The sequence below is a fragment of the Calonectris borealis genome, chromosome 1 (genome assembly GCF_964195595.1).
Source record: "Calonectris borealis chromosome 1, bCalBor7.hap1.2, whole genome shotgun sequence".
NCBI classification, from domain to species: Eukaryota; Metazoa; Chordata; class Aves; order Procellariiformes; family Procellariidae; genus Calonectris; species Calonectris borealis.
This window is the reverse complement of record NC_134312.1, coordinates 76,765,951-76,792,778: the sequence shown is the minus strand read 5'-3', so window position 1 is coordinate 76,792,778 and position 26,828 is coordinate 76,765,951. Positions and strand designations below refer to the sequence as shown.

Below are 26,828 nucleotides of genomic sequence, written 5' to 3'. Positions count from 1 at the left end.
AATATATATGTTTGAGGTAGAAGGCAGTGACAGTTCAAAGGATGTTGAACCTTTCTGTATTATTACATTTAAATCTGAATTTCACTGACGTGTTTTGGTTTTTTTGAGGTTTTGTAGAAATATTCTGTCCTTGTTGACATAATTTTGGCTTGCTTTTTAAATGAACTCTGAAAATAAAGATAGAGGATTAATGAATTTGAAATGCTGTATATTCACCCTCTTGTAAAACTGTCACTGGAATTTTATTTGCTGCTATATCAACTTAGTTATCTGAATTTCTTTATCCTGGGTTCATACTGATTTAATTTTTATTAAGAAGAAGATCACAATTATACTTTTAGGCTTCACAAAACAGAGATGATAGTGCTTCTTGTTTGATTTATTGCATTCTGCGATGATACAAATGAAAATTACGCTCACTAAGCAGTTTATTTTTCTTTTAGGCCTACATCTCGTCGTAAGCCTGAATATGAACCATCTTTAAACACAGATGAGGCACAAAAAAAATTTGGCAATGTAAAAGCAATTTCATCAGACATGTATTTTGGAAGGCAAGATCATGCTGATGTAAGTAGAAAGCAGTGATAAATATTTTTGAACGTTAAAATATTCTTTGACTATAAACATGGTGTTCTTATATAAAGAGAAGGCAATAAATAGTTGAAATTGGTAGAATTAGTGAGCTTATAGAATTATGTCCACTTGAATATTTGTTTGACAGAAATGTACAAGTCTTTGCTAACTCTGATAGTTTAGTATTTCCTAAGGAGTTGCAGCTGCAAGTACGACCTTACCTCCAACATCATTCCTCTCTGATAGAAGTGGCAGACTATGGTTGAGCAGTCTTTATTTTTTGAAAGAATCAGCCTGCTGCTGGGTGAAGTCTTACTTCTTTTGTTCTAAATACCCAAACTGATGCTAACAAACCATTTTTAAAACAGCTATATTTGTTACATGGAAACATTATTACTATTGTAAGGCTAAGCAAGCAGAGAAACGGTTCAACAAATGACATGTAATTGAATCAGCCTAGGAATAAAAAACAGATTAATATTATGTTGAATTTTGGAGGTGAGGCGTCATTTTAAAAAATCTATTTTTAATGAAAAATTAACAATGTACACAGTAATGTAAAAAAATATAATCAATATATTACCAATCCCAAGGAACTCAGAAAAAGTTGAATTAAAAGCATCATGTGATTAGAAGGGTTAACATGATGCTAACCGCAGTGCTTTTTCCTTATCCTACCCAACCACTGCATTTCACATTTTTTAGTTGTTGTTTTTAATGGCTGTGTAGGTCATTCTCCTCTGCCTTTTCAGCAATCCGCTTTTTTAGGGTAGTTAACAGTAAGTAGGCTTCTTGGTGTTGCAGTGGTAAATGTCACTCTTTGATCAACTCAGCAATGACTTGAGATATGAGAAACTCACAGTGTGTAAGTCATGTGAAAACTACAAAATGGGAACAGCTTTCAGAATGGTCAACTTCAGCTGGATTTGTATGTTCTAAAACTGTATCTATAACCTTACGAATTATCTGACATGATCTCAAAAGATGACAGCATACTGTTACAATACTTTTTCTTCTCAATTCTTTCCTAGTATGAAGCAAGGGCTCGACTAGAAAGACTTTCTGGAAGCTCCTCTATAAGTTCAGCTGACTTGTTTGAAGATCAGAAAAAACAACCAGCAGGTGCATATTGAACAGAGTGAGAAACTGTAGCATGCATTGGGAAATGCTCCGGAACTCTACTTGTAGTTCCACTGTCAGCTAGCTGTCGCTGTATTCTGCAAGAAGTGTGCAAAGTGCAGTATGCATTAGTATTGATAGTAGGTCAAACAAGCATGACAGGTGTAGTCATTATTTAAAACAAAACAAAAAAAATAATTCAAGTTCTGTATTTTCAGTTCAGTAAGTTCAATATTTTATACTGTTTTTTTGATGTGACTTGTTCCAAATAATAGACTAACTATATCGTAAATAATTTTTATCAAAGAAAAACTGTAATATTTGATTATAAAAACAAATGAGACAACACCTAAATTGACTATCAGGTACATTTTTTTATAAGTTACCACAAGTAACTTATATGTGAAAATAGCTGTCACAGCAATATTGAATATAAGAGGAATCATTAATAAAATGTTAGTGGGCTTGAAATTCCTGTGTAATCTGTTGCATGGCATATCCATTCATTGGGGTATCTGCCTCTAACACTGGTCTTGCGAAATTATTAAGGGAATTTTGCAATTGGTTTGTCCGTTTAAAACATTTGTTGGAACACCTTACACTGGAGCGTATAGGTCATCAAATTAGAAAGGAAGAAGTATTAGGTTAGATTGACTGAAAAGTAGCCCCTTAGGCTACTGAAAATCTCTCATGTTTTATTTCCAACACCCTTTTTGGATAGTGCAGTAATGTGAAATAGAAAAGGTAAGAAATATTGGAATATTTTATTGACCTGATCGGTTGGGTTTCATTCCGTAACTTGTGAAGAAATGGAAAAAAAGAATTATTGAAGAGCTTGAAATCTGTGAGTAATTGTATAAATAGGCTGGAAAAGCAAACAGTATGCAGCATCTGATTTTACTTTGGAAAAGTTGGAAGAAAAAAAAGCCATGTGACTGTTCAGTTTTGGTCTGCTGAAAGCAAGTTTTGAATACACTGGCTAGTAGAGAAATAACTCCTATTACCAGTCACTTAGGCTGGATTTTAGTCAATTGAAATGTAAAAAAAAAAAAAAAAAAAACCAAAACAAACAAACAAAAAACTGCAGGAGGGGAGGAGACATAAAGCAGAAATCACAGTAAGTTACTTTAGCCACTTGAAAGAGTATTTGCAACATGGTGTCATACTTGTGATTAAAAAAGATGATGGGAAAATAAGCAAAGAAATGGTGTTTCTTTCTGAATTTGTAAACAATAATGTTTTCAATAATATATGGGATTGTGATAACAAATATTATTTTGTTATCTAGCTATTGTTGATTAGTACTTTCTTCGTCCTTTTAACTTACTTGCATATAAGTTGTTTTATATGGAATTAATTTTTCCTTTAATTTGTGTAATTTGTGGGGGTTTTACACAGTAATGAATAAGAGAATGAAAAGGTAAATATAAGTTAAAGATGGGGCAAATTGATATGTATATCTGTGTGTGTATATACGTATATGAATGCGCCTTTCTATGTACACATACATATATATGTGATAAAATTCCCACCATGTTCTGAATAAGGGTACTGACAGGCAATTATATAACGTTTACTATGTGTACGTGAATTGTGCACACACGATTATTCATCATTGACCACTTGGAAATGTTTGTGGGGCTTGTGGGGGAATGCAGAGATTCCTAATAATGGAATGAAAAATACCTGCCTGCAACTTGAGGTTAGTTACTCTCTCTGACTGGCATGTAACCCAACAGTAAATTTAAAGTTGTATTACAGAGACTAAATTTCTGCTAAATTTTGTGGGTTATTAACTGCTCTAGAATAATAGTGAGGAAAAAATACTCCAGGAATTACTAGTTTGTATATTATAAATTCACACTATATTCAATCTACAGAATCTTCTTTTGCTGCCTGTTTTTCTGTTACACTCCCCACCCCAAAGACTATCTTTTGACAATGGCCCTTCTTGGAAAAAATTTACAGCACTGATAGCTTGTCTGGTGTTGAATTACTGCCAAGGCCATCATTAGTTCCATAAAATAAAGGTAATCAGGAGACTGGTTGCCAGCCAGTCAACAACTGGCAACAAAACCGCTGCTGTAATTGTGGGGTCCTTGCCAGAATACAATGTCCTTTGAATCTAAAGTTGTTTTTATGAGCACTGCTGAGATTTTAGGGTAGAACAGTTTTGGGATGCTTGCTTTTGTACAGAATGCTGTAGGAGCTATTTACCAAAAAGAGGGGGCTGCAAGGAACGCTTTTACTTTGCGTTATTTCAGACCTGTTGCTTATGAAAGATGGCATGTCAGATGGCTGACTCATAGATGCTGCTTTTGAACGAGATCGCAAGAAAAGGAGGTGCTTTCCTGCCTCATTTACAAGAAGTTTTTCAGACAACCATACATGACCAGAAAAATAGGAGAAAATTCATGTGGCTGAGAAGCGGTTAGAGCTTTTCTCAGGTTATTTATATCTGCAAGTTTTATTTCCATGACTCTGACTTCAACAACAAAAACGCTGAAGCATTTGATAAGTGGAACAGATCATAAGGAAATCAAAATTACAGTTCAGAAGAAATAGGGCTGTCTCAATGATGGTGAATTTTTGAAAATAATCTATAAAAAAGTGTGCCCATGCATTGTAGAAACAGCTACTAGCCGGCTTTAAAGAACGGGGTGGGAAGCTCTCTGAATGTGACTGTGCGTCTGCCACTATGAACCGACCACTTAGCTTAAGCAAATCAAACTATCTACAGTAATGTATGCTTGGCCTGCTAACGAGGCATGTGCCTTTAATTTCCCATGAAAAAAGGAGCAGCAGGTTCTCTCTTCCTCTTCCACCCCTGTTCAAAAAGAAAAAAGGAGAAGAAAGGGCTGCCGGCGTGTAGCAATGTTCTGCATAGAGCTGCTGTCAAAAGGAGTTAGAGTTGTGCAGGTTGTGGAGTCTGCGGCAGGACGAGCTTGTCCAACTGCTCACAAGTTACCGGTTGTGTCCCGACGGGTCATGATTATCAGTTGGCTGTGGGTCTAAATTAAGGCTACACATTGCAGTCTCCATTTTGAAAACGGTCTGTTTTGGGATGCTTCCTCAGGAGCCCCATTTATTCCCGAGATCATAATTCTGTGATTGCTGGTTTACTGCCATTTGTGCCTTTTACAATATCAGGTATTTAATATTGGGGCATGCCAGTAATTCTTTTCGCAAATGAGTGGGTGATTGTAATTGTTAGCATGTTAATACTTATCATGCAGTTAGTTTTGAAACATGTTTGATTTCTGTTATCTTTAGGCCTATACTTTTCGTAATAGCACTAGAGCTAACACTTACTATGGAAGAACTGGAAGAACTGTGTTTAAGTTTTAAGGCTTTAAGGAAGACTGGATTGCCAACTTTGTTTTGGAGTTTTAAAGCTTACTTACTGTAATTTCTATAGAATTTTCCAAGCCTCAGATGTAGTAATGCAAAATATGTGTGTATATACAGCATGCAAAGCATACCTATGCATGCATACAAATAGGGTTCATCACTTCAGCCATCACTGAAGTGCATCCATCTTTAAATTGCAAGGTAATAACAGCTGTTTAGGATACAAGACAAATAACATTGCAGCAGACTGAAAGTGCAGAATAAATCATATATTATCCAAACATTAATTGCTCAGCAGGGAGTACGAAGTGTCGAAGATGACACTCTGGGTGGAATTATGAACAACAGAAAAAAATTAAAAGGAAGATGCATTTAAGAAATTTGAGATCTATCCCTAGTGTTTTTTACAGTGTCGAGCAGACATTGATATTTAGTGGTCCTAGTAGTGTGTTGTACTTCAGGGGGAAAAAAGGCTGCTTTTAATATAAAATTCTGTTTTCTTGTTGTGTGTGTGTGTTCTCCTTTCAGGAAGCTACAATATTACAAATGTCTTGCCTTCAGCTCCTGATATAGCTCAGTTTAAACAAGGAGTGAAATCAGTGGCTGGGAAACTTTCTGTACTTGCTAATGGGGTCATGACATCTATACAGGTTAGTAAAAATATTACAATATATTAACCATCGGTTAAATCTTTTTGTAGGGATTTAGTATCATGGATCCTGCCATTGAATCATCTTTAGGGAGAAAAGAATGAATTTGGTTTTGAGCTTTGTAAACCTCTCATGGTAGACAGTATATCTTTATCTTTTCAAAAATAAATCTGTAGCTGATAGCTCACCTTCCTTAGAATATCTTTTTTGCCTTTTCCCTTATTTCTTTTATTTCTTTTCTTACAATTGAAACAAAAATTCCATTGTGGAAGTCATTTGTTGTCGCTTTATTTTTAAGGTAATAAGAGTTCATAACTCAGAATAGAATAGTTTAGTTGGAAGGGACCTACAGCGATCATCTAGCCCAGCTCTTGTATTGTCTCTTTAATTGACTTGACAGTAACACCTTTGATCCATATTTGTGCACCAAATTAAGACATCCTGGTCTAAATAGTGTAAAGCATGCTTCGTGCTCCAGTTAGTTTGCATTTCCTATACGAGGTCAGTGGGAGCTTTTGGGTATTTGAAAATCAGGCTAATTATCCTGGAGTTCAATTGTAAACTCCAGTTCTCGGAAGAGCTGGTCAATTTTCTTTACGTCTTTAAGAATTAAACTACTATTTATTTCACAAATGTAAGTAAAACTAATTTCTTTCAATGGAAAACATACTCATGTCTGTCTTTTTTTTTACTTTTCTAGGATCGATATGGTTCATAACATCTTTTGTATCGACATAATTAAGTACACTAAAGAAGGATTTTTCTTCAGTTGTACAAGTAATCACACTGCTGATTCGAATGAAGGTTGCCTTAAGACTGTTGATATTTTTACCTGTTCCAGCATATTTGTTTCCTTGTGCAGCTTTCTGGCTCAGCCTCTTCTTACTGCTGTTTCATCTTTACAGAGCAGAAATCTTGTAGCAACTTGTTACATTGCATATGCTTCCCCCCCCTTTATAGTCTTGTATTTCTTAGGGACCTTAATTTAGATGTTGGAAACTTTATTTTATTACTGGTTTTGGCTGTGAGGCAGGAAAGAGAAAGAAGGATGAACGTGTACATTGGAAATGAGGCTTCCTAACAGAAACCTCAGTGCAGTTGCATCCTTACTCGCCAGACATAATTTGTCTTCTGACTGTCTTACGAGCTGTGGAGAGAAAAATGTAAATTAAGCATATGCTGAGGTGGTATTTAGTGGACTGTAGCAAAACATAGAATTAAGTTAAATCTGCGCTTATCAGGAAGTAGAAGCTCTTGCAGTCATAAATTGATGTGCATTAAAATGATGGGGAATTAGTGTTTTAAAACAATATTCCTGCTAGAAAATTGTATGCTTAGATGTGAGGTATGGAGAAGACAAGACACGTGGTATATTGAATAGTGGATTTCATCTTGTCATGGGAACAATCTATTTATTCCTAGTTTTGAAAGTTACAAAAAATTGCAATATAGAATCCTTAAGTGCTTTTTAAAAATCTGTGTTGTGTACAAATTGAAAAAGAAATTAAAATATATAAAGGGTCTAATAGAGTAGTTAATTAAATACTTGTTAAAAATGTTTAGAACAATCTTAGTTTTTTGATAAATTATGAAATATTGAATGAGGAAATAGTGGGGCTGTGTTTTAGACAGTCTAGAATTTATTGCTGATGATATCCTGTATAAAAATGATTATGACCTTAAAGAAAAAACCTCACAACCAAGAATGAGCTCAAGCTAATTCCGTTCTGTAACTTTGTTTCTTAATTCAAATTTGTAAACTGCTGATATCTAATAAAAACAGTTGAGATAAACTCATTTTTTAATTAAATTTCTATGTGCAGACACCGGTCTCCAGCTTTCTAAATACTGCCATCTGTATTCTGTCTATGCAATGGTCTGGTAAAATTAGCCTTTAATTTCAATTAGTGAAACTAGCTTTTTTATTAAATTGCTATAGTGATTTAAAAATCAAAACACTAAGGCTGGGGTAGAAAATAAGCTACTGTATTGAAATACTGTGTTGAAAGACAGTTAACAGTATAGCTGTATTTGTTTTTTAATTTCTAGCTGCCTCTTACATCTAACTCTCAGTTCTGGTAGCTTTCTCTTGTGGTTGTTGCATTTAGATTTATTAATCCAAAAATGATCTTTCTTTTTTGAGAGTAGTACAAGATAAGCCTTTGTTCTGCTTAACTGTAGAGCTTTACAATAAAAGATTTGCTTTGTTTTCTCCTTTCCCACCCTACAGAGATGATTTTGCTAATACAGCAAGAAAACGTACTGGTCAGGGCTTGCTTTGGTTTTCTCTAATTACAGGTAACGATTCTGAGTTTTCAAGCTACTCTTTCAGTTAAGTCTACACACAGTAGTAAATTTATTACAAGTAATAAGTGGTCTGATTTTCAGAGTTGCGATAGACCAACAGCATCCAGTGATTTGCAGAAGACCTGCTCCTCTGATAACTAGGCTGCATATTTAGACATTTGTGTATGGATGCAGTTGCTTAAATTAAGACAGTGAAGTATAACGAAATGTAGTTCTGTCCCTGCCTGTGGTTTCTCATATGTAAAAACGTATGTGAGATCACCTACACTGAAATAATTGTGTGCATTTTTTATGCATCATTGCAATACAGAGAACCACTCACAGATGGAAAAATATGAAAAATCAGTATTTTCAGTACAAAATAAGAAAATACTAGGAGAAAACAACTATGGGGTTATCTTAAACATGTGCCATAAAACATGTGCAACTCTCTAACAGATGTATAAACTTTTTCCTCTTTGCTGCAATCTGAAGATTAGACCACAAAGTTCTCTTACCACTGAACGACAATTCAATATTTTCAGAAATATTGTGCAGTTCAACATAAATTGGATTTGTTGTTGCAGATTCTCTGTGGCAGCCTGCGTACTGCTAATACGTTCTCTTGACCTAACGGCTGGATGAATAGCTCTTGACCCCCAATACGCATATTTGTGTCTTTAATAAACCCATGAGCTGTCACTGCATTTCATCAAATAGAGGTAGGGAGGGGTTGCCATGTACACTGGAAGAGCCAGCTTTAACTCCTCTAGTCTCCTGGGACTTCAGGATGCCATGGCACCTCTGATCCTGCAGGATTTGATTGGACTGCGTCAAAGGGAGAAGTCTAAACCTAAAATGAGGTTTGCATTCCTGCTTTCTTGTGTGTCCTTTTCCTTCCTCTCATCTTTTGCCTTCAGACACGTTTGTCGGCCTCTGATAAAAGGCGCAAATGGCTGATGCTGCTGCAAGCGTGACAGGTTTTAGAATGCGTGATAAAACCACCATTGGATCTGTTTTTCTGGCGAGTTTCCAAGTGGAATTTGGCATTGGTCGCCAGTTGCGTTTTGTTGCAGTTGTTCTTCCCTTACTCCTCTCTTACTAGAGTTACACATCTTGCTTTTTCAGAGCCAGAACTGAATGATCGCAGCAGCAACTGTGAACCATTTCAACTTTCCTCTTCTTAAAGTCCAGTAAGGACACTGCATATAAGGGGAGGGGAAAGAGGACTATTTAATTCTTTATATTTCAGAGAGTTTATTTTTGTAGGTTAAATTGAAAGGGTTAGAAAAATGTTTAAAGTTAGTTGTTAAAACACCAGAACCGGCGTTAATTCGACGCAGAGACCTGTACTCTTCTTCCCTGAGTAAACTGTGAAGGGCGGAGAGGGGAATCTTGTTACCATCTATTTCTCTTGCTTTTTGCAAAATGGGAAGTGCTCAATGCTGTCATTCTGGTGTGCTTCTGTCCTGGTTTTGGCTGGGATGGAGTTGATTTTCTTCCTATTAACTGGTATAGTGCTGTGTTTTGGATGTAGTGTGAGAATAATGTTGATGACACACTGATGTTTTGGTTGTTGCTAGGAATTGTTTACGCTAGTCAAGGACTTTTCATCTCCCCGTCCCCTGCCAGGTGTGCGGGGGGCTGGGCGGGAGCATGGCTGGGACGGCTGGCCCAGCTGGCCAATGGGCTATTCCATACCATATGACGTCATGCTCAGCATATAAGGCTGGGTGAAGGAAAAGGAGGGGGGGCGTTCGGAGTGATGGCATTTGTCTTCCCAAGTAACCGTTACGCGTGATGGAGCCCTGCTTTCCTGGCGATGGCTGAACACCTGCCTGCCTATGGGAAGTGGTGAATGAATTCCTTGTTTTGCTTTGCTTGCGTGCGCGGCTTTTGCTTTACCTATTAAACTGTCTTTGTCTCAACCCACGAGTTTTCTCACTTTTACCCTTCTGATTCTCTCCCCCATCCCACCCGGCGGGGGGGTGAGCGAGTGGCTGCGTAGTGCTCAGTGGCCGGCTGGGGTTAAACCACAACAGCTTCACATCAGTTTGTTCCACTGCTCGGAGAAGCAATTCCAGAGCCATTTTGATGCTGATTTAAGCTTTTTGTTTTAGAAGGATTTTGTAGTGCAGGAATGGGCTGAATGACTCTGTGGCATAGGATTCTGTAAACGTTGCTTTAGCTACGTGTATTTTAACACTGCTCTTGTCCTGCTCATGAGTCAAAGAAGTCTAGCTGTCATTGTAAATCAAGGGGGAAGCTGAAGGCCACATAAAATGGTGTGTGCTTGATTTGGTTTTGAGGAGCTTCTACACAAATCAACTTTTTTGCATATCCATGCATATGAGACTGGATTCTCTTTGATCAGTAATGGTCAAACCAGTGCCCTTACAGACCTGGAGGTCGCTGAGGTGGTACAAAGCAGAAAACTTGCAGAAGTGTCCATGAGACAAGGTGCAGAAGATTTGGGTGCGCAGGAGGCAGGTTTGGTGACGGGGACATGGGGACGTTCCCATCCCAACACTGCAGGATGCTATGGCATGAGAACAGAGGATTCTGCAGGCTGAAGTTTTAAGTCAAATGCTTTATTGGTTCATTAACTCATGAGCCAATCAATATAAACCGGGATTCGTATTTATAAATCGATGTGGTTTTCTCTTGGTTTCTGTTACTGTAATGATTAAGGGGACAAAACCCTTAGGGAGATGAATGTGGTGCAATGCTTTGTGGATGTGAGGAGGGCTAGCAGAAAGCTTGAGCAGAAATTATATATATATACACCAGAGTGAAATTACACTGATGAATGCATTGCCGTTCCATTACTTGCCTCCACCCAGTGCTTCAGAGGTTTGGCCTGTACAATGGGAAGGTGCTGGAGCAGTAACATTGCTAAGAGAAGCTCCTTTGTCATGGTCTGTAAAGATCAGCTGCATGACAAAACGTGTGCCCGTAGCAGGGAAAGACCTAGGACCTATTACTGAAAATGATAAAAGGGGAAGGAAACAGATTGCCAGTGTTTCTTCAGAGAAAGATTTCATTTGTTATCCAAACATCCTCATCCCCCACACTCTCTGCAATCTCTGACTGAGCAGTGGCTCCATCGAAAGGCAGCCTGTGAAGCCTACAGTGCTTGGGCATGGGATAAGACTTTTAACTCTGCATAGGAATCCCTTTTAAAAGCTGATACAGAGCTGGATTTCTGAAGTGTAGCAGCCAACCATTGAAGAGGGACCCGCTTTCTTTTTCAGTTTTCTCATTATATTGATCTGAATTTCTGCATTCCTTTCTGGTAATACATAATGTGCTCATAATGCCTCCTATTTGTCTGGCAGTTCTTTCCTGTTTATATCAAAATTCCTTTACACAGTAATAATTCATGATTAATGCAGTTACAAATGCGAGCAATGCTGGGAGATCCAGAAGCATTAATAGGATGCTTTGGAGACACACAGTTCACAAGAAGCTTGACCAATTGGAAGTGAATGGGCTGTAATGTATTTGTAATGGGCTGGACTGCGTGTATTTTCCAATCTACATTTGCAGCTCCTTGTTTTCAGTATCTGAAGATGACTTATATTCGGTAATACTAAATACCACCCTTTTTGTCTCGGAATCAAGAACATCAGAAAATAAAGGAAATGCAAAGTTATAGGTGAATTTTCTAGCTAGCATCCTAATTAGGACCGAACATCCACCGAAGAGGAGTGCATTTTTAATACCTGATTGGAACAGGGAATAACTGACGTGGAGCTGAGAGCCTTACTAAGATAAGGCAGATGCTGCTGCTTGTGTAATAGTAAACTAATGATGGATTTAGCAGTGGTTTTTTTGGTACGTGCCCCTTTCCTGCTCCTGGGCTACGCTCTGTCACCTTCTTTCCCTGCCCTCCTGTTCAAGGTTAGAACAAGCTGGGTAAGAAAAACCAAACTGAGAGGCAGCACAGCTTCAGGGATGGGTTTGGTTCGGGTGCTTTGAAGATCATTTAGGTGAACCAGTTTTTCAGAACCATATAGCCGCAGTGGAGGGTAGTGAACTGAGGGGGCAACTGCTGGAGTGGGCTTTCCCAGCCAGGTAAAATGAAGTCATGGGTGTGCTCAGTGAGTTTTCCCAAGATTTTGGGAGTCAACCCTTCAGAAGAGAATGAAGGTGATCGCAGCAACCTGGCTTCAGGCCCAGGGTGATGCTCATCAAGGCTGGGTTTTTCTTAGGGGAAAGAGCTCTTCCTCTCTTCCCCAGCTTGGCTGAATTGAGAAATAAACAATTTGCTTTTGTCTGATTCTGATTAACACAAAATTGTCTTAGTTTTAAAAATAAGCTGATGTTTGTCTCCGTAATTTTTTGCTGTCTGAAACCCTTTGCTAAATTCCGTAAGGAGGAAATGAGACCACTGACACTCCCCCAGCTATTTTAGTTTCTCTACAAACTCAGGACGGCTTTGCTCTGAGCTGTACTTTAAAGGTGCTCCACAGACTTACCCGGCAGCTGTTACGGACATGGAGACAAAACGCTGCCATCACATCTGAGGCAAGTTTTCTGATGTCCCAGCCTGCCGGGTCTGCTCCTTATTAGGGATGACTAAATTGTGGGTACTCAAGCAGCAACATCCAGTTATCCAGTGGATCTGAGGAAACCTGCACGTTGCTGTCCTGCTTCTATAAATGCAACTGAAAGTAGGATTTCACTGCACTGAGAGAAGTCTCTCCTGAGACACGATGAGAGCTCCAGTTCACCTCTAAAGACCAGTGCAGAAGGTAAGCACCACCACCATTACCTGGTTTGTGAAGGCCAGATGAAGAACTTAACACAGGCCATTGTAGTGTTCCCAAACCCTGCTTTCAACTGTCCTTGAAATGTGAAGGAAACCTGTGATTATAGATTTGAAGGGGCAGAATTAAGGCACATAACAATGATAAAGTGAACCCAAAGATCCTGCTCTTTGGGAAAAAAAAATGTGTGGCTATGAGTTTATACTGAAAATACCTCTTTTCTGCAAAAATAAGTGATAAATGAAGGGAAAATGTAGGGGACGAAAAGAGGGTTTGGATACTACTGGGTAGAATAATATGATTTTTCTTTTTATCGCGTGAAGTCCTTAAATCTTTCAGACCCATCTTGGCAGTTCCTGACTGGAAGCAGAGATGTGTGTTACGTGTTGCTCAGGGTGGGAGGGGTGCTCATTCGGGGGAGTAAAGGGCCACCACGCACAAGATGTTTCTGCTTTGCATGGTCTCCAGGGCTTGGGGGTCTGGTGTGGTGTTTGGTTTTGTTCTTACAGCTAAGAAGTTTATCAATAGGTTTTCAGGGAACTTTTGGCTTAGATAATCTTGCCTGTGTTGTAGCTTAGAGGTACAAACTGCTGTGGTCATTTTAAGTGCTAAGTCAATTGCCAAAATAATTATTTAAATCACAGCATTATTACCTACATGTATCCCAACCACATTAAAAAATTAAAGGAAGTTTTCCTATTACAAAGTTATTCAGTGGTTATTTTCTGAAATTCACTGTGTGGTATGAAGATGTTAAAACCTCACAAAGCTGTTTGCCCCAAGTCTGGGAAATGGGTCAAGTCTTATTTCACCTTACTGAAGTAGGATTTGAGGTTAAAAATTTGTTCAAAATATTAACTATGCTAATTCACAAAAACCACAAAATGAAACCGGTCTGCTCTGATGAACACACCAATTGAAAAAGACAAAATATGTCAACAACATGCAAATAACTAGGATATTTCTTTCGCTTTGTGATTCGTGAGACATCAATTAAATTGGGGAAAATTGATTTAAAATACATAAAAGCAAATGTTGTTTGATTCCCCCCCACACACACAAGGTGCGCCTTATTTGTGTCTTGCATCCTACTGACATTTCTACCAAATGAATGCCAAGCAGTGCAGCTGGCCAAAATGGGGCAGTATTTGATTAAAAGGTGTGCGTGATAGCTTGTCCGGACTCTGGCGTCCCGCTTTGCCTTGGTGAACGTCTCATCCTCTTGCGCAGTGTTTTTCTTGCCTGAGGGACTTCCCTGTCACGGCATGGCATTGCCAGCAACTGCCTCGCATTCCTTCCCTGGGAGGGCAGTGAGTTTTGTGAAGCCTCTCTTGTTTGGTTGGGCTTTTGACAGCTGCTTGTTTTCTAAATGCAAGCTCTGGGAAGCGATGGCCACGGCGGGAATGGGCTGCACGGCTGAGGGTGGCTGGGGTCGTTCTAGGCTGCCAGGGCTGGAGGGAAGAAAACGGCTCCTAGAAGGATGCGCCTCGTCCTCCCTGCGCCTGGCTGGGGTGATGCCGGGGGTGTCTGTGGCGGGAGCTCCCCGTGAGGTTTTAGCTTGGTGCCAGGTGATGGGAGGGCCTTGGAGGTAAGGACGAAAGACTCTGCTCTGGCAGTCGTTTGCAGCCTTTCTGGCAGCTCTCGCCCAGCCACCCCGGGCTCGTGTCCTCCCGCCTCCCTGCCCTGGGCTTTCTGTCACACCAAGAAGACAGACCATGACTGGAAACCCAGGACAGGGCGTCGAGGCAGGGAAGGACCGACGGCTCACCGGTCCTGGCCTGGGAAACACAGAAGATAGGGGCTCAAGAGCCTCTGGGTTTGAACCAGTTTCTGCCAGAAATTGCTGGAGGGGTGACTGAGCAGAAACCCGGGAGGTGCGCAGATGGGCAGAAACGAGCGGCGGGCATCGACCCACCAAACTGGACCCTCATCTCCAGAAGCAGAAGGTCCGGAAACAGCATCATGGGCAAAAACTGGCTTCCACAAACTTCCCTGCTCACCCTCTTCACTTTACAACCTCTTCATCCTTCCTAACGGGACAGTATTAACTATGTCCTGTGTCCCTCAGAAATTTTACCTTCTCTGTCGTGTTTGCTCACAACGCCGCCGCCTCCTCTCCTTGCATGTCTTTTTTCTGTCTGGAGCTATCTGTGTTCATCTCTAAGCAATCATTTTTTCCACTCAGATTTTGTAGCCTCTGACTGCCTGTTCTCAGTGCTTCTATCGCTCGTTCTTTTCTGCTTTGTTTCTTTCCCCTCAAGTGATTTGCCTTGCAGCTATTTTTAACATTATGAAGCCAACCCTTTAAGCCACTGTGTGTATTTATAGTGGTTTGATTTCCCCCATTCTTTGATGACATTAATACCAGTTTCAGCTCCTAATACCAATTTCTGTGCTCAATTTCTCTTCATTTTCCGAGACCTAATAGACAAGTGCAAAATTTCTTCATGAAAATTGTTGCCTACAAGTTTTCAGAAATACCAGGGCTGTTTCCATGGTGGCAGGAGGAGGCCTCCAGCACATAATAGTCATAGTGACTTCCCTCCCTGTTCCTGGAGTTACGGAGATGTGCTCCTGTCACCCACATGGCCGGTATGGCGTGAGATCCCGGCTGAGGCTGGTGCCTCGTCTGGTGGCGTGGATGCAGGTGAAACCTGAGGCAGAACACCAGCTGACCCCTCACCTACGCCCTTTGCTGGTTGTTTTGATGTTACAGTGCTAGTCCTGCTGGCAGCACCAACTAATTCAGATTTATTCTCCCAGATGACCAGTTCCATCCTCCACCCACTGGGGATGGATGGAGAGCTGAGGCTACGCCGTGGGTGTAGGCATCATTCATACTGATGTGCGCCATGGACCGGGCATCACTGTTGGGATTTGGTTTGAGATCAATGCCTCAGGTCGGTGTCAGAGCTCCCTTCGCAGCCGGCAGAGACCCAGGCGCTGGGCCCACGGAGCAGCCGGCTGGCGAGCCGTGGGGCGTTTGCATTTGGTTGGTGTCGCCTGGGTCTCCTCTGGCTGGAGAGGGAGGTGGGACGCTGTTGCGCCAAGCCCCGCTCCCAAACTCCTTGATTTCTTCCTGCACGGCCATTAACTTGTGCTGCTTTGAACAGTAAATGTTTCCACGAGGAATTAATAATACAATCGTATGGGGTGCCTGGCACTGACCTGTTTTTAGCCATGTTGAGGCTGAGTGTGGGTCTGGGTGCAGCTGGGGCATCCTGCAGCTCCCCAAACTGCTGCTTGCCGCACCCCATCTCCCAAAATCAGCCTAGCCCTGCTGCTCCTGGCCTCCTCCTGCCTGTGTTTCTTCTGCCTTGCTGGTAATTGCTTTTATGATACGTACACTGGTGCTCACTTCTGTCTGAGGCCATCTGAGCTGTGTTTTATGGCCTCTGCAATATGCAGGAACGGCGCCTCGGCATTAAGCGTGAAAGCTTTCTTGGCTGAGCGGGGCAGGGAAGAAGCTGCTCGGCTCGGGAACTCGTTCCCTCAGTTTTGATGGAAAACAATCACAGAATCATAGAATCGTTTAGGCTGGAAAAGACCTTTAAGATCTTCGACTCCAACCGTTAACCTAGTACTGCCAAGTCCACCACTAAACGGTGGTTTCTGGAAGATACTACAAACCCAGTCTGCAGGCTTCAAATGCAAATAAAATGTGCTTGCTTGACACGAAACAACGTGATGGGCCAGGGAGGTGAGAGAGCACACACCCAAGGCTTGAGAAAATAGGGAGTGGGCAGAAACGTTAAGTAAGGCATTACTTAAGCGTGTAACTGATATATAACTGCGTAACTGAGACATTAACTGTTGTTCTGATCAAATGTGGCTAATAGAGGAGAGCTGACGCAGCAAATCAATAGCAAGTATTTACAGTAGCTTTTTGCCTCATCTCAAACATCACCCTCTCTGGCTTTTTTCTCTTTTTTCTAAGTTTTCTAAGCATCCATGGAAATATAGTTTAATTCTTTCTTCTCCCCCTTCCTCTCAGTGAAAGCTGTGGTGCTCCACCTTTTGCAGGATCCCGCAGTGGGCTGGATCTGTGAGCATCTCCCCGGGTTGCAGCAGGTTTCTGCAGCCTGGGAGGTGGATCTGAGCAGCAGGGAAGGCAGCAAGCGTGCAGGAGTGCAGAGCTGCTCGTCTTTGCCAGGCACAGCAAGCAGGCCTGGGTGGCAGCCTGGTTTTCTTCAGTCTTCGCTCCTGCACCGCTCTAGATTAATGTACTTTTTGTTTCCCCCAAAGGAAAAGGTTGGCATGAAGTCCAGACACCTCAAGGAGTGAAAAAACATCATCTGCTCTGACTCATCCCCTAAACACACTGGCCTATCTTCATCGATGAGAGAGGAAAAGCTACCTCACTGATTTCAGGCAGTCGATGAGATGCCATGAGCACGTGGGAGACGCGCCGCAGCCCCCATCGCCCCGCCAGCGGCAGATGAGCGGCACAGAGTGAGGTCCCAGGCTATAGGGGAAGCCCCTCTCCAGTGAGAGGGCACATACAGGTGGTTTAACTCCAGCTGCAGCCTTTTCTATGGCAGACTTAATACCGCAAATACCGAGGGAAGGGAGGAGGACTTTTCTGAAACCTTACAGAATTTCATGCAAAACAATGCACCGGTTTTGGGAACCATCAAAACCATAATGTAAACACTAATAAGCATGAGTGAGTACAGGCTCTTGTGGAGACTGGTGGGTCCATCCATGCAGAGCAGTGTATAGAGAGCTATGTGAATAATTCCTGTTTTAAATTAGTTTTGAAAAAAATGGAGAAGAAAAGTTTTGTTCTGACTCAAAGCAATTAAAAAATATCAGGTGAAAACCAAGAAGTAAATACAATGTTTTGGATCAAACTAAATACCTTGTTCAACCTGAGAAGCGATGCTTTCTTTCAAGTCCGACACCTTTCAGTTGAAGGACATCTTAAATGCACTTAAATGAAAACCAGAAAGACTGATCAAAAATGCCAGGAAGAAATTCTCTTTTCTCTGACTCTTTCCTTTTATTTCCTCATTTGTTTTTTTGGCATGAACAGTCTGGAATCCACAAAATGTTTTGTTGGCATCAAATCTGTACTTTGTGTTGGAAAAAGCTTCTTCTGGGTTTGGTGGTGGGGGGGGATGTTGTTGGGTTTTTTTCCTGGCCTCTCCCTCACTATGTGCGCAGGGTAAGTTACAGCCCATTTCCCAGATTGCTTCCAGTCTTCCTCCTCCACTGGTACAGGAGAGGAGAGATCTCCTCGCTGGGGATGCGTGGGGTGAAGGGGAGGCTGTAACCCTGGTGCATGGCGGGGGGAAAGCCCAGTATCCCCACGTAGAAACAGGGAGCCGTAGCTAAAAGACATCTGGATTCCTGCTCAATTCCTGCCTGCTTGGGTCAGAATGGAAACCCACACCCTGCTCCAAAAAGTCCTTTACTTAATTAGAAAGGAGCCTCAGAGATGGGTGGGGGAGAAAAGAAATAATTGGGATGCCTCAGCCATGCACTCAGCACCCGAAAGGGGGGTCAGCTTCTGTCTGAAAGGGGGGCTGCTACGGGCGGCGCAGCAGAGCCAGGAGGAGGAGGAAGGGCACGATGCTAAGGAGTGAGTAGTGGGGGGTGCCCGGGCAGGCAGCCCCACAGGCACGCTGGTGAGGGCAGGTCTGGTTTTCCCTGGCCGGAGCAGCTGGGCTAACCAGAGATCCCCCCACCCATGGATGCTTCCCGTGGCACAGCCACCAATTTAGCAATTCCCTCAGAAGCAGATACATAAAATCCCGTCTCTCCATCTAGAACCAGGGCTGGCACGAGGTCGGGTGCACGAGCAGGTCTGTGGCCTCAGAGGTGGCCTTGGCAGGAGCCGCGGTAACGGCATCGTGTCCCTGCACCAAGGTGCGGCCGGTCTGTGTGCGCACACCTGTACGCCCCAGCGCGTTAAAGCCAGCCTTTATTTGCACCGCACAACAGTTTCTCTTTGTTTTCAGCTCAGGCCAAGCAGTGTCCGTAGTCAGCCCCCGCGAGCTGGAAGCGCTGTGGATGGAAAGAGCTCTCCGCACCCGCACCTGGACGGGCAGCTCCGGCTCCAGCAGCCGCAGCACCGGCAGCCTTTCCAGGCCCACAGATGGCTCCTAAGGCTTTTTGTCTGTATTATATTTTAATTGCCAGAAAATTCAGCAGAGTATTTGGAGAGTGGAGAGTAATAAAAAGCTAACTTAGAGAGTATGTTAGCTGACAATAAAGATAATGTCACTTCCTAAACGTTGTTTTCAAGGCCCCATTTTTGACATTAAGAAATTCAGACTAGGGGATCATAATGAAGCTACACAACAAAAACATCCAGTACAGTATCTGGAGTGAGATTCCTGTCACAAGAGTATTCACATTATGCAAAAGCTAAATTTTCACGAAAAATGAATTTAAAAAAAAAAATCTCACACTCATAGTTAAGGAAATAACTTAAAACGGATGTAACTAAGGGTTACGTCTGCCTAAGCCTCTACAAAACCTGCAGCACCAAGGTTAATGTCCCGGTTCCCCACAGCTCTTCCTGCTGTTCGGGCCGCGTGTTGCTCCCACTTCTGCAATGGCCACAACCAGGAGAGCTGCATGTGCAGAGCCCGGCCACCCCAAGGGGTCCCAGGTGACAAAGAGAGGTGAGAGGGGGCAACCGGCCGCTGACAACCCGCCTGGTTGGGTTTTTCCTTTTTTCCTTTTTTTTCCCATCAGCAAGGTGCCTGGATGGAAGGCGATTTTTAAGCTTCTTCCTCATCTTCCTGGCACAAGAGTCTCCAGGTAAGAGGACGAGCAGCTCTGGCCCTCCGGCCCCGACCGCTCATTGCAGGGACATGGCCACCATGGCTCGTCCTGACAGCAAAAGGGTGTCCTGTAATGGAGGTCCACTGGTGGCACCCACTGTGATTTTTGGTAGAATCTGCCCAGAGCTGTGTCCGTACGCCATGAGCTGAGTGACACCTCCACCAAGGGTGGGATGGGCGTTTTTGAGCACATCCAGGCAAAAGGCAGTGGCATGGCCAAAGCAGGGATGAGAAAGCTGTTCATGAGCTCGGGTGTCCGCAGGGGAACAGTCCCTGGAGCCAGGTGTGGTTGGAGCGGCTGCGTGCCCCCACCCACGGCTACGTAGGTGGTCTGTGGGGAGCAAATGATGTGGCTTGGGATGCTGGGATGGGCAGGAGGCTCTCAGGGGCCTGCCCAGCTCCAAAAATTGGTGGTCAGTGGCAGGCAGGGTCTGCTGAGGTGGGTTTCGTGTGTGCTTGATTTTCGGGAGCGTGCTTGGGAAGGTTCGTGGGCTCGTTGGGTTAATTGCAAGTCTGCCGGGATGAGTGCACTATAGTGCCTTGTGTAAAATGGCTTGCTCTTTTAATTCCAGGTGAGTTCTTGGAGGTTTTAAAGTATTTCTACAAAGCCTTTTGTCGCAGCTGCAGCCTTCTGTTTCCTTCTCTTGATAACTGAAACTGTTGGGGCTTTGCATAGAAAGTCCGTGCGGTACATGGCTGCAGAGAGGAGCGAAACTCAGCAGGACTCGTCTGACAAAGCAGCAGCTTCTCCCAAACCAGGCTGGAGGAAATCGCTGTCCACTGAACAGCTGGATAACGTCCCCCTGCCCAGCACAGGGCTCGCCACTGTTTCTCTGTAATTTGCAAAGTGCCGTGTCCCAAGGACCATCTTTTCTTCATCAAACACTCAAAATGCTATGTCAATATTTTCATGTAAAATGAGGCATTCCTGGTTTGCATGTCTTGGAAATAAGAAGTCTTCATTTTTGTGGAGACATGGACAGGTTTCATCTCGATCTGGCTACCTGTTCAATGCGAGCCCCGTTTAGCTGGAGCACCCCTTGGTTCCTTTGCCAAATTACCCTGTTTTCTCTCCTCCCTTCATTTTCCTCAGGGGTTTGACCTAAAACCTCCCTGCCAGCCCTCCGGGCTGGGAGCTGGGGGTGACCTGACGTGGGGCCACCCATGCATCGCTGCCGGTGGACACGGCCATGCCTCTGGCTGGCCAGGGTAGGGGGGCGGCCGTGCCGCTCAAGTGCCGCGGTTTCCACTCCCACCGACGTTCAACCATTGACCGCCCCGGGGCTGCACTCGACGGCACTTTGCCGGGAGGCCTCGCTCCCACCATCGTCCCACTGGGGTGGCGACGGTGGCGCGTCAGTGGTTTCCCATGCCGTCCCAGTTTGCGTGGGCAAATCACAGCTCACCACAGTGAGCTCCAGGTGTTTGCGTGTGGGCATAACCTGCCGGTACGCCTCTCGCCCAAAATGTCCCCGGGGAACCCCCTTCCTGCCCACTTCCTTGGCCTTCCCGGCAAGGGCTGCGGCGGCCACTTCTTGTTGGCAACACTCAGCCTCGCCACTGCCTCTGGCTCGTTTCAGCCTCCTCAGACAGGGGTGTGCCTACTCTGAAACAGATGCGAGCGCTTAATTGCTCACGGCTCGTTGCTGGCCGCGTAAGGCGCCCGGGGGTCCTGCGGGCGGGAGCGGGGCCGGGGTGCCATGTGCCGCTGGAGCTGCCCGGCGTTTGCCGCAGATGCCAGGGGGGCAAAGGAAGCGGCGCCATGCTGGGCACAAGCAGTTCGCGGGTACAGAGCAGGCGTGTTGGGATTTTTAGAGTTGGTTTGGGCGGGTTTTGGGTACAACCCGTACAGAGATAAGTCTCCATGCCGCTTTTTAAGAGCGACTTATTTTTCTGCTGGTTTTTCCACAGTGGGTGCCCGGTGAAGGCCACCCCGGCATCGACGGCCCCGCCGCCGCCTGTGCGTGGGCTGTGGCGCCTGCTCAGCGCTGCCACCCGGCCTTCCCTCGGGGAAACCCCCCCCGAAAACCAGCGCTGCCCTCCCTCCAGCAGGGGGCCAGCGGGCCAAAACGGGCTGACTTGCAACATGGCTTCCTGCGCTCCTGGAAAGGATGAGATAAACCTTCAGCGGGAAGGAAATACAGGAGAAAACAGACACTTGGTGATCCCCAGCCGGAGGCGTCTGGGAGGACAGGCCTGAGCTGTGGTAGGCCAGTCACGTGCTCTTCATTTCGTTTCCATGACCATAACGTTGCATCATGGAGCCACTCTAGGTAGCGCTGCAAAGCCGATGATGTCAATTCGTTTTACAAACGGGGAGCCTGAAACCATTTTGGAGACATAGATGTGCAAATATTTGCCTATCTAAAGCGAATGTTTAATTTTCCATGAATAAATTTAGGAAGCCTGTTACAAGAGCTGGCCTGAACGCAATAGATTGTGCTTTCCAGAAGGCAAATACAGTGTTGTTAAATGGATTATGTTCAAATGTTTAATATTCCGAATTGCTCAGCTGAGGGGAAGGGTATCTTTTTTGTGAGAAACTCCTTTGAAATTACCTTATTTTGTGTCCAAAATATACAAATCTTTGAGCCGTACATGGTTTTGTGGCTGCACTCTTGGCCATCCCAGCTGATGCAAAGATAGGTGACATACAGCGAATTTGGGCAAGGGGCTGAGGGGGAGCCCGGCCGCGGGAGGGCAGATCTGCTGGAGGGACCGCTTCAAGCGCTCCTGTCTGCTCTTCAAAACCGGCTGGCTTTTGAGATAAAAATGTTCAGTTCCTCAGTTTGCTGTATCAAAGCAGGGTTTTGGAGGATGGGTGAGGACCAAGCGAAGCCTCTCGGTTTCTGTTATCGGCACGCACATTGCTGAGGGAGAGGAAGGGCGGTGGCGTGCAGGAACCGCTGGCAGCCGCCACCATAACGTGAGGCTGTGCTGACTGCACGTGGCGGTGGGGCTGCGCCTGAGCCGGTGAAGTGTTTCAGCCTATTTTGGACGCGGGTGGGGGTGAGAGGCAGCGGAGCTGATGTCTCACTTGCCTTTTGGACCAGGGCAGGCTTCATGCCACGGCTTGCTCACAAAACAGGGATGCCTCAGCGTTCACGGTCTTGCATGCACCGCCCCTGCGCTGCGGCTGGGCACACGTGTCCGGCTGGTCCTGCACTGGTCCTCCGTGGTGCGGCGGGGACACCCAGCTTCTGGGGGGGTGATGGTACCCTGTGGGCACGGGGGGCCACCAGGCACCGGCGTCCCCTCGTCAGGCAAAGCCATGCGCAGAGACGGGGGCAGAGGCACTCCATTCTCTTGGGGCCTTTCCTTATTTGTTTCGATCACGACAACATGATTTACTTTATCTATAAATATCTCGCTGGCACAGGGAATAACACGTCGGATGACATTTTCCAGATGGTCTCATGTTCATGGGCGAAGCGATCCCCTAGCATCATTAGAAAAGGGAAGAAAATGCGATCTGCAAACCCGCACAACATTTCTCAAGTGACTTTAAAATAATTTCATGTCTATCCCTGCTCTCAGGACAGAGCAGGAAGAGCCTGTTCCCTGCATTTTGACACGTGGTGCAATCCCCTGGCTGAGACCCAACACCCCTCGAAATCCACATACTGCAAAAAAACTGTCAGGCAGACTGGAGTGGGTGGCCTTTCTCCTGCCTTTCCCCCCCCCCAACACTTTCCTTCATTTTTCTTCAGAAAAATGCTTTTCCTTAAAGGTGTGAGGGTATTTGAGGGATAAGAAACTGAAAACTTTGCTGCTGTTCCTTATTATGGGATTTGTTTTTTTTTTAAATTTCTTAAACTTGCTTCAAGACTAAGACCTATTCAAGGCAGGCATTTAAAAGTTATCATTGCCATTGAAAACGCCCTGTATTTTTTCAAGGCCTTTGGAAGGAGCAACCTGACCAGGCAGCGCCAGTGGACCATGCCATCATTAGCTGCCATTAAGTTGTTTAGATGAAGGGATCTGCCTCATGCGGCTGGACAGGCAGGATCACCCAGGGGTGCCATGAAGCTGCGGGGCCGGGGGGCGAGAGCCAGAGCTGGAGAGCGGGGCGCCACGGGAAGGGCTAAGCAGGAGCATCCCGTGCAGGAACCGCACGCTTCGTGGGGTGATGGACCAAGCCATGTGCAACGAGATGTCCTGTCCCTGCACGGGATGCCCGGGGCACACGCTGGGCCGGCAGGGATGCTGCTGAGGTGCGCTGCAGGGGTCGGTGGGGTATGTCTGCAGCTGCTGGCCAGTCACTCAGAAAGAGCTCGGAGCAACCGGATCAGCTCCTGCAGGTGGACGTTACTCCACAGAGGAGGGACAGCCCATCGGAGTGGTGAGGAGACCCAGGATCTGGAGCGGAGGGGAGCAAGGAGCTGCTTTTGCCAAATGAGCCGGGCGCATCACACAGGTGTGCAGCAGCTTTGTGCTGACTGCAGGAAATCAGGGCACTAAATGCAGCACACAGGCCAAACCCTGGCCTGGCAGAATATCCAAATATTTTGTGCAAATCCAAACACTTTTTTTTTTTTTTTTAACTGTAATAATTTATTGATTGGCTGAGTTATTGGGAAAAAAACCAAGAAGGTGAGATGATAGCTGGAAACAAGTACCCCCTTAGTAAGTCCCTCTAGGTGGCTGAGCTCCCACCTCTAGGCTTCCAGCCAGGATGCAAATCTTGTTCTGACATCCAGCACACGGAGCCATTGGCATCTAAGAGAAGTCCTTGGTGTCCAAAATGAGGAAGCTACTAGCTGGGAACCAAAAATGTCTGTGCACCTGAAATGATTTAGGTATCCTCAAAGCCCCAGGAGGGCAGGAGGGGTCTTGATTGTTATTTTTTTGTATTATTGTACTGCGTAATAGCACAAAAAGTCAGCTCTGGCCTCAGTGAGCGTGATGGCTAATGGCACTGGCTCCTGTACCTGGATGTATGCTGGCAGCCGCCTCAGGGAGAGCCGACATGCACGTTGGGAAGCCCTTCTGAGCCATCACGGTTCACAGCCTGGTATGTTAAGAGGCTCCCCCAGGTCAGCTCCTGTTTGCTTTAGTACACCACTCTTTCCGGAGCTGCTTCCCAGGGGTCTGCACCTCCCTGTACAGCAAACGCAGGGGCTGGGAGCAGGTGATGTCTACACGAGGGCAGGCACTGCTGGGGGGCAGCACCCGCACCATGCGCACCGGCCATCGACAAACCCTCGCTTCCCCACTGGTCTTTGTGCTCTCATCACTACCGGTGCGGCAGCAGCACCAGGGTTTTTGGATGGTGCCCCTTCCCAGGGAGGCCGGCAGGGCCATCCCCAGCTGCGGCCACAGGGATGTTGTGGGGTCGCTGCCACCCAGGCAGGAGCACTGGCCGCGGGCAGCAAGCACTGCCTGGCCACGGCGTTGGCCCTGAAGTTGAACAGAGCCGAAGGGGTGTAAAACTCAGGAGAGGGTTTGCCTGGTGCCTGCGGCATTTCTGGTTTGAGAAGAGGAGCCCTGAAAACCCTTAGGGAGGGCACAGGGAGGATGAACTAGGAGAGACTGACCTGGCTGGACTGCAGCTGCCTGCTATCCACACCGGGTGTATTGCCAGCTCATCGGCTTTGGAAAGAGGCAAAGCTGCCTTTTTTAGGACCTGTGCCTTTACTCACAGAGTAAAAGGGTTGGGAAGAGGCCAGCACAGGGGCCATGCCCTCAGCAAATGATGGCTCTGGGTGGGAGATCTCAGCTGTCAATGCTGATTTATTGCAGGGGAGTCCCTACTGCCACTGCTCCCAGAGCCAGGTGTTGCATCAGAGCTGAAATTAGAATTGTGGCTCCTGGTGATCCTGGCATTTGCCGCCTTACACGTTCTTGAGGAAAATCTGGGGAGGGTATGAATTTGTACGCCCCCCCACCTTGGAGATGGAAATCACAACTTGGGAAAGGTCCTTTGAACTTCACTTGCTCATGACACATGCAAGCATGGCCCCTCCAGCTGACCGTCCCCAAACCACTAATGCCACTGCGCACAGCTCTGCTGTTTTTAGCTTCGTTTTATTTTAGGTTCGTTTTATTTTTGTTAACCAACTGCAGATTGGCTGTTATTTTCGCTCTGAAGCCAGGGAAAGCAAAAATGTGCAATGCTTATTGAGGCTCCCCTGCCCGCCGCAGCTCCAAGCGAGCTGCCTGCAGCAGGCGAGCCCTGAGCGGCAGCAGCTTTGGGGAAAGCGTGGGCACGTCCTCTTCACACCAACTGCAGCTTCACGGTGCGGGGGATGTCCAACGTGCAAGAGTCTCCTAAGCCATCCCCAAGGCTGCACCTGCTCCGGGCTCTTAATCCGGTAAAACGTTTTCCCAAGGCAGGGAGTGCCTGTCTTCCAGGAACGCCTGGGAGCCCGCGGTGCCAGGAGCGAGCCCTGCAGTAACGGCAGTGTGCTTAATTCCTAATCCTCCCCTGCCCTCGTAAGCAATGGTATTTTTCCTTCTCTCTCTGTTGTCGTACCAAGGGCTTAAGGCAGACCTGCCCGCTGTTACTAGTGAATACACGAGTTACCCGCCGGTCAGGAGTAAGAGCAGCGTGGTTCCGCTCTGTTTACCGACTCCATGACTTCTGTGGAAAACCGCTCTGGTTTTCATGCCCACTCCTCCTTCCTTATCAATCCAAAGGTGGCTAGGACGAATGATTAGAGGAAATAGCAAATATTACGCATGTGCTACCAATTCTACTTTTCAAATTAAAACCAAACAATATTAAGCCCGACACAATGCCTGGGAAAGACATTTGCTTTTTGAAGTTGTTGAAAGACCATTAAACTTTAAGGAGACGGCACGTTGCAGAAAACATGACCTAATCAACATCCACTACCCATGGCCTGCTGGAGACCAGGAAAACCTCAATAAACATCAGCAGTTCTGTGTGTGAATAAAAGGACTCTATTTCACTAGTTAAATACTTACTTCAAACTTGATAAGTGCTGCGTGTTGGCATTGGTTGTCTCAGGGGGTGTGAAAATCTTCCGTGACTGTGTTTTTCCCTGGCATTTTGGTGGGTCTGTTAACCCTGCTGTCATGCCCCATACCGGAGCTGGGTAGATTTCACTGGGGGTGAGTAATTCCTGGTTTGCGTAGGTGTTGTGGGCTTTTTGGCTTAAACAGCACCTCTAGAACATGGCTAGAGCAGTGCTTAAGCACCTGCTAATCCTTTAGACTCAGGCTCTGGCCTCATGCTCAGGAGCCTGGAGCTCTGCCCAGCTGGACCAGTGGGGACCGAGGTGGGACCAAGGAGCGATACTGCCAACAGGAAAACCAGA

General features: G+C 45.3%; 1 protein-coding gene and 1 long non-coding RNA gene across 7 annotated transcripts in view; both read left to right on the top strand.

Annotated features, from left to right (window-relative positions):
• The window catches only part of ARFGAP3 (ARF GTPase activating protein 3), a 36,833-nt gene extending 28,930 nt beyond the window's left edge, over window positions 1–7,903 (top strand). For 5 of the 6 annotated variants that reach the window (XM_075161557.1, XM_075161540.1, XM_075161573.1 and 2 more), the window contains 4 exons: window positions 444–567; window positions 1,605–1,695; window positions 5,572–5,693; window positions 6,394–7,903. In XM_075161557.1, the coding sequence (XP_075017658.1) occupies window positions 444–567; window positions 1,605–1,695; window positions 5,572–5,693; window positions 6,394–6,411 (355 nt within the window). In that variant the 3' untranslated portion in view covers window positions 6,412–7,903. The remainder of the gene's footprint in view (window positions 1–443; window positions 568–1,604; window positions 1,696–5,571; window positions 5,694–6,393) is intronic. The other variant, XM_075161548.1, reaches the window with a different exon arrangement.
• A 5,290-nt stretch (window positions 7,904–13,193) lies between these two features.
• Window positions 13,194–18,290, top strand: LOC142087395 (uncharacterized). The gene is made up of 2 exons (XR_012675442.1): window positions 13,194–15,718; window positions 16,997–18,290. It is a non-coding gene; the product is annotated as an uncharacterized LOC142087395 (long non-coding RNA).
• Window positions 18,291–26,828: the final 8,538 nt, after the last annotated feature.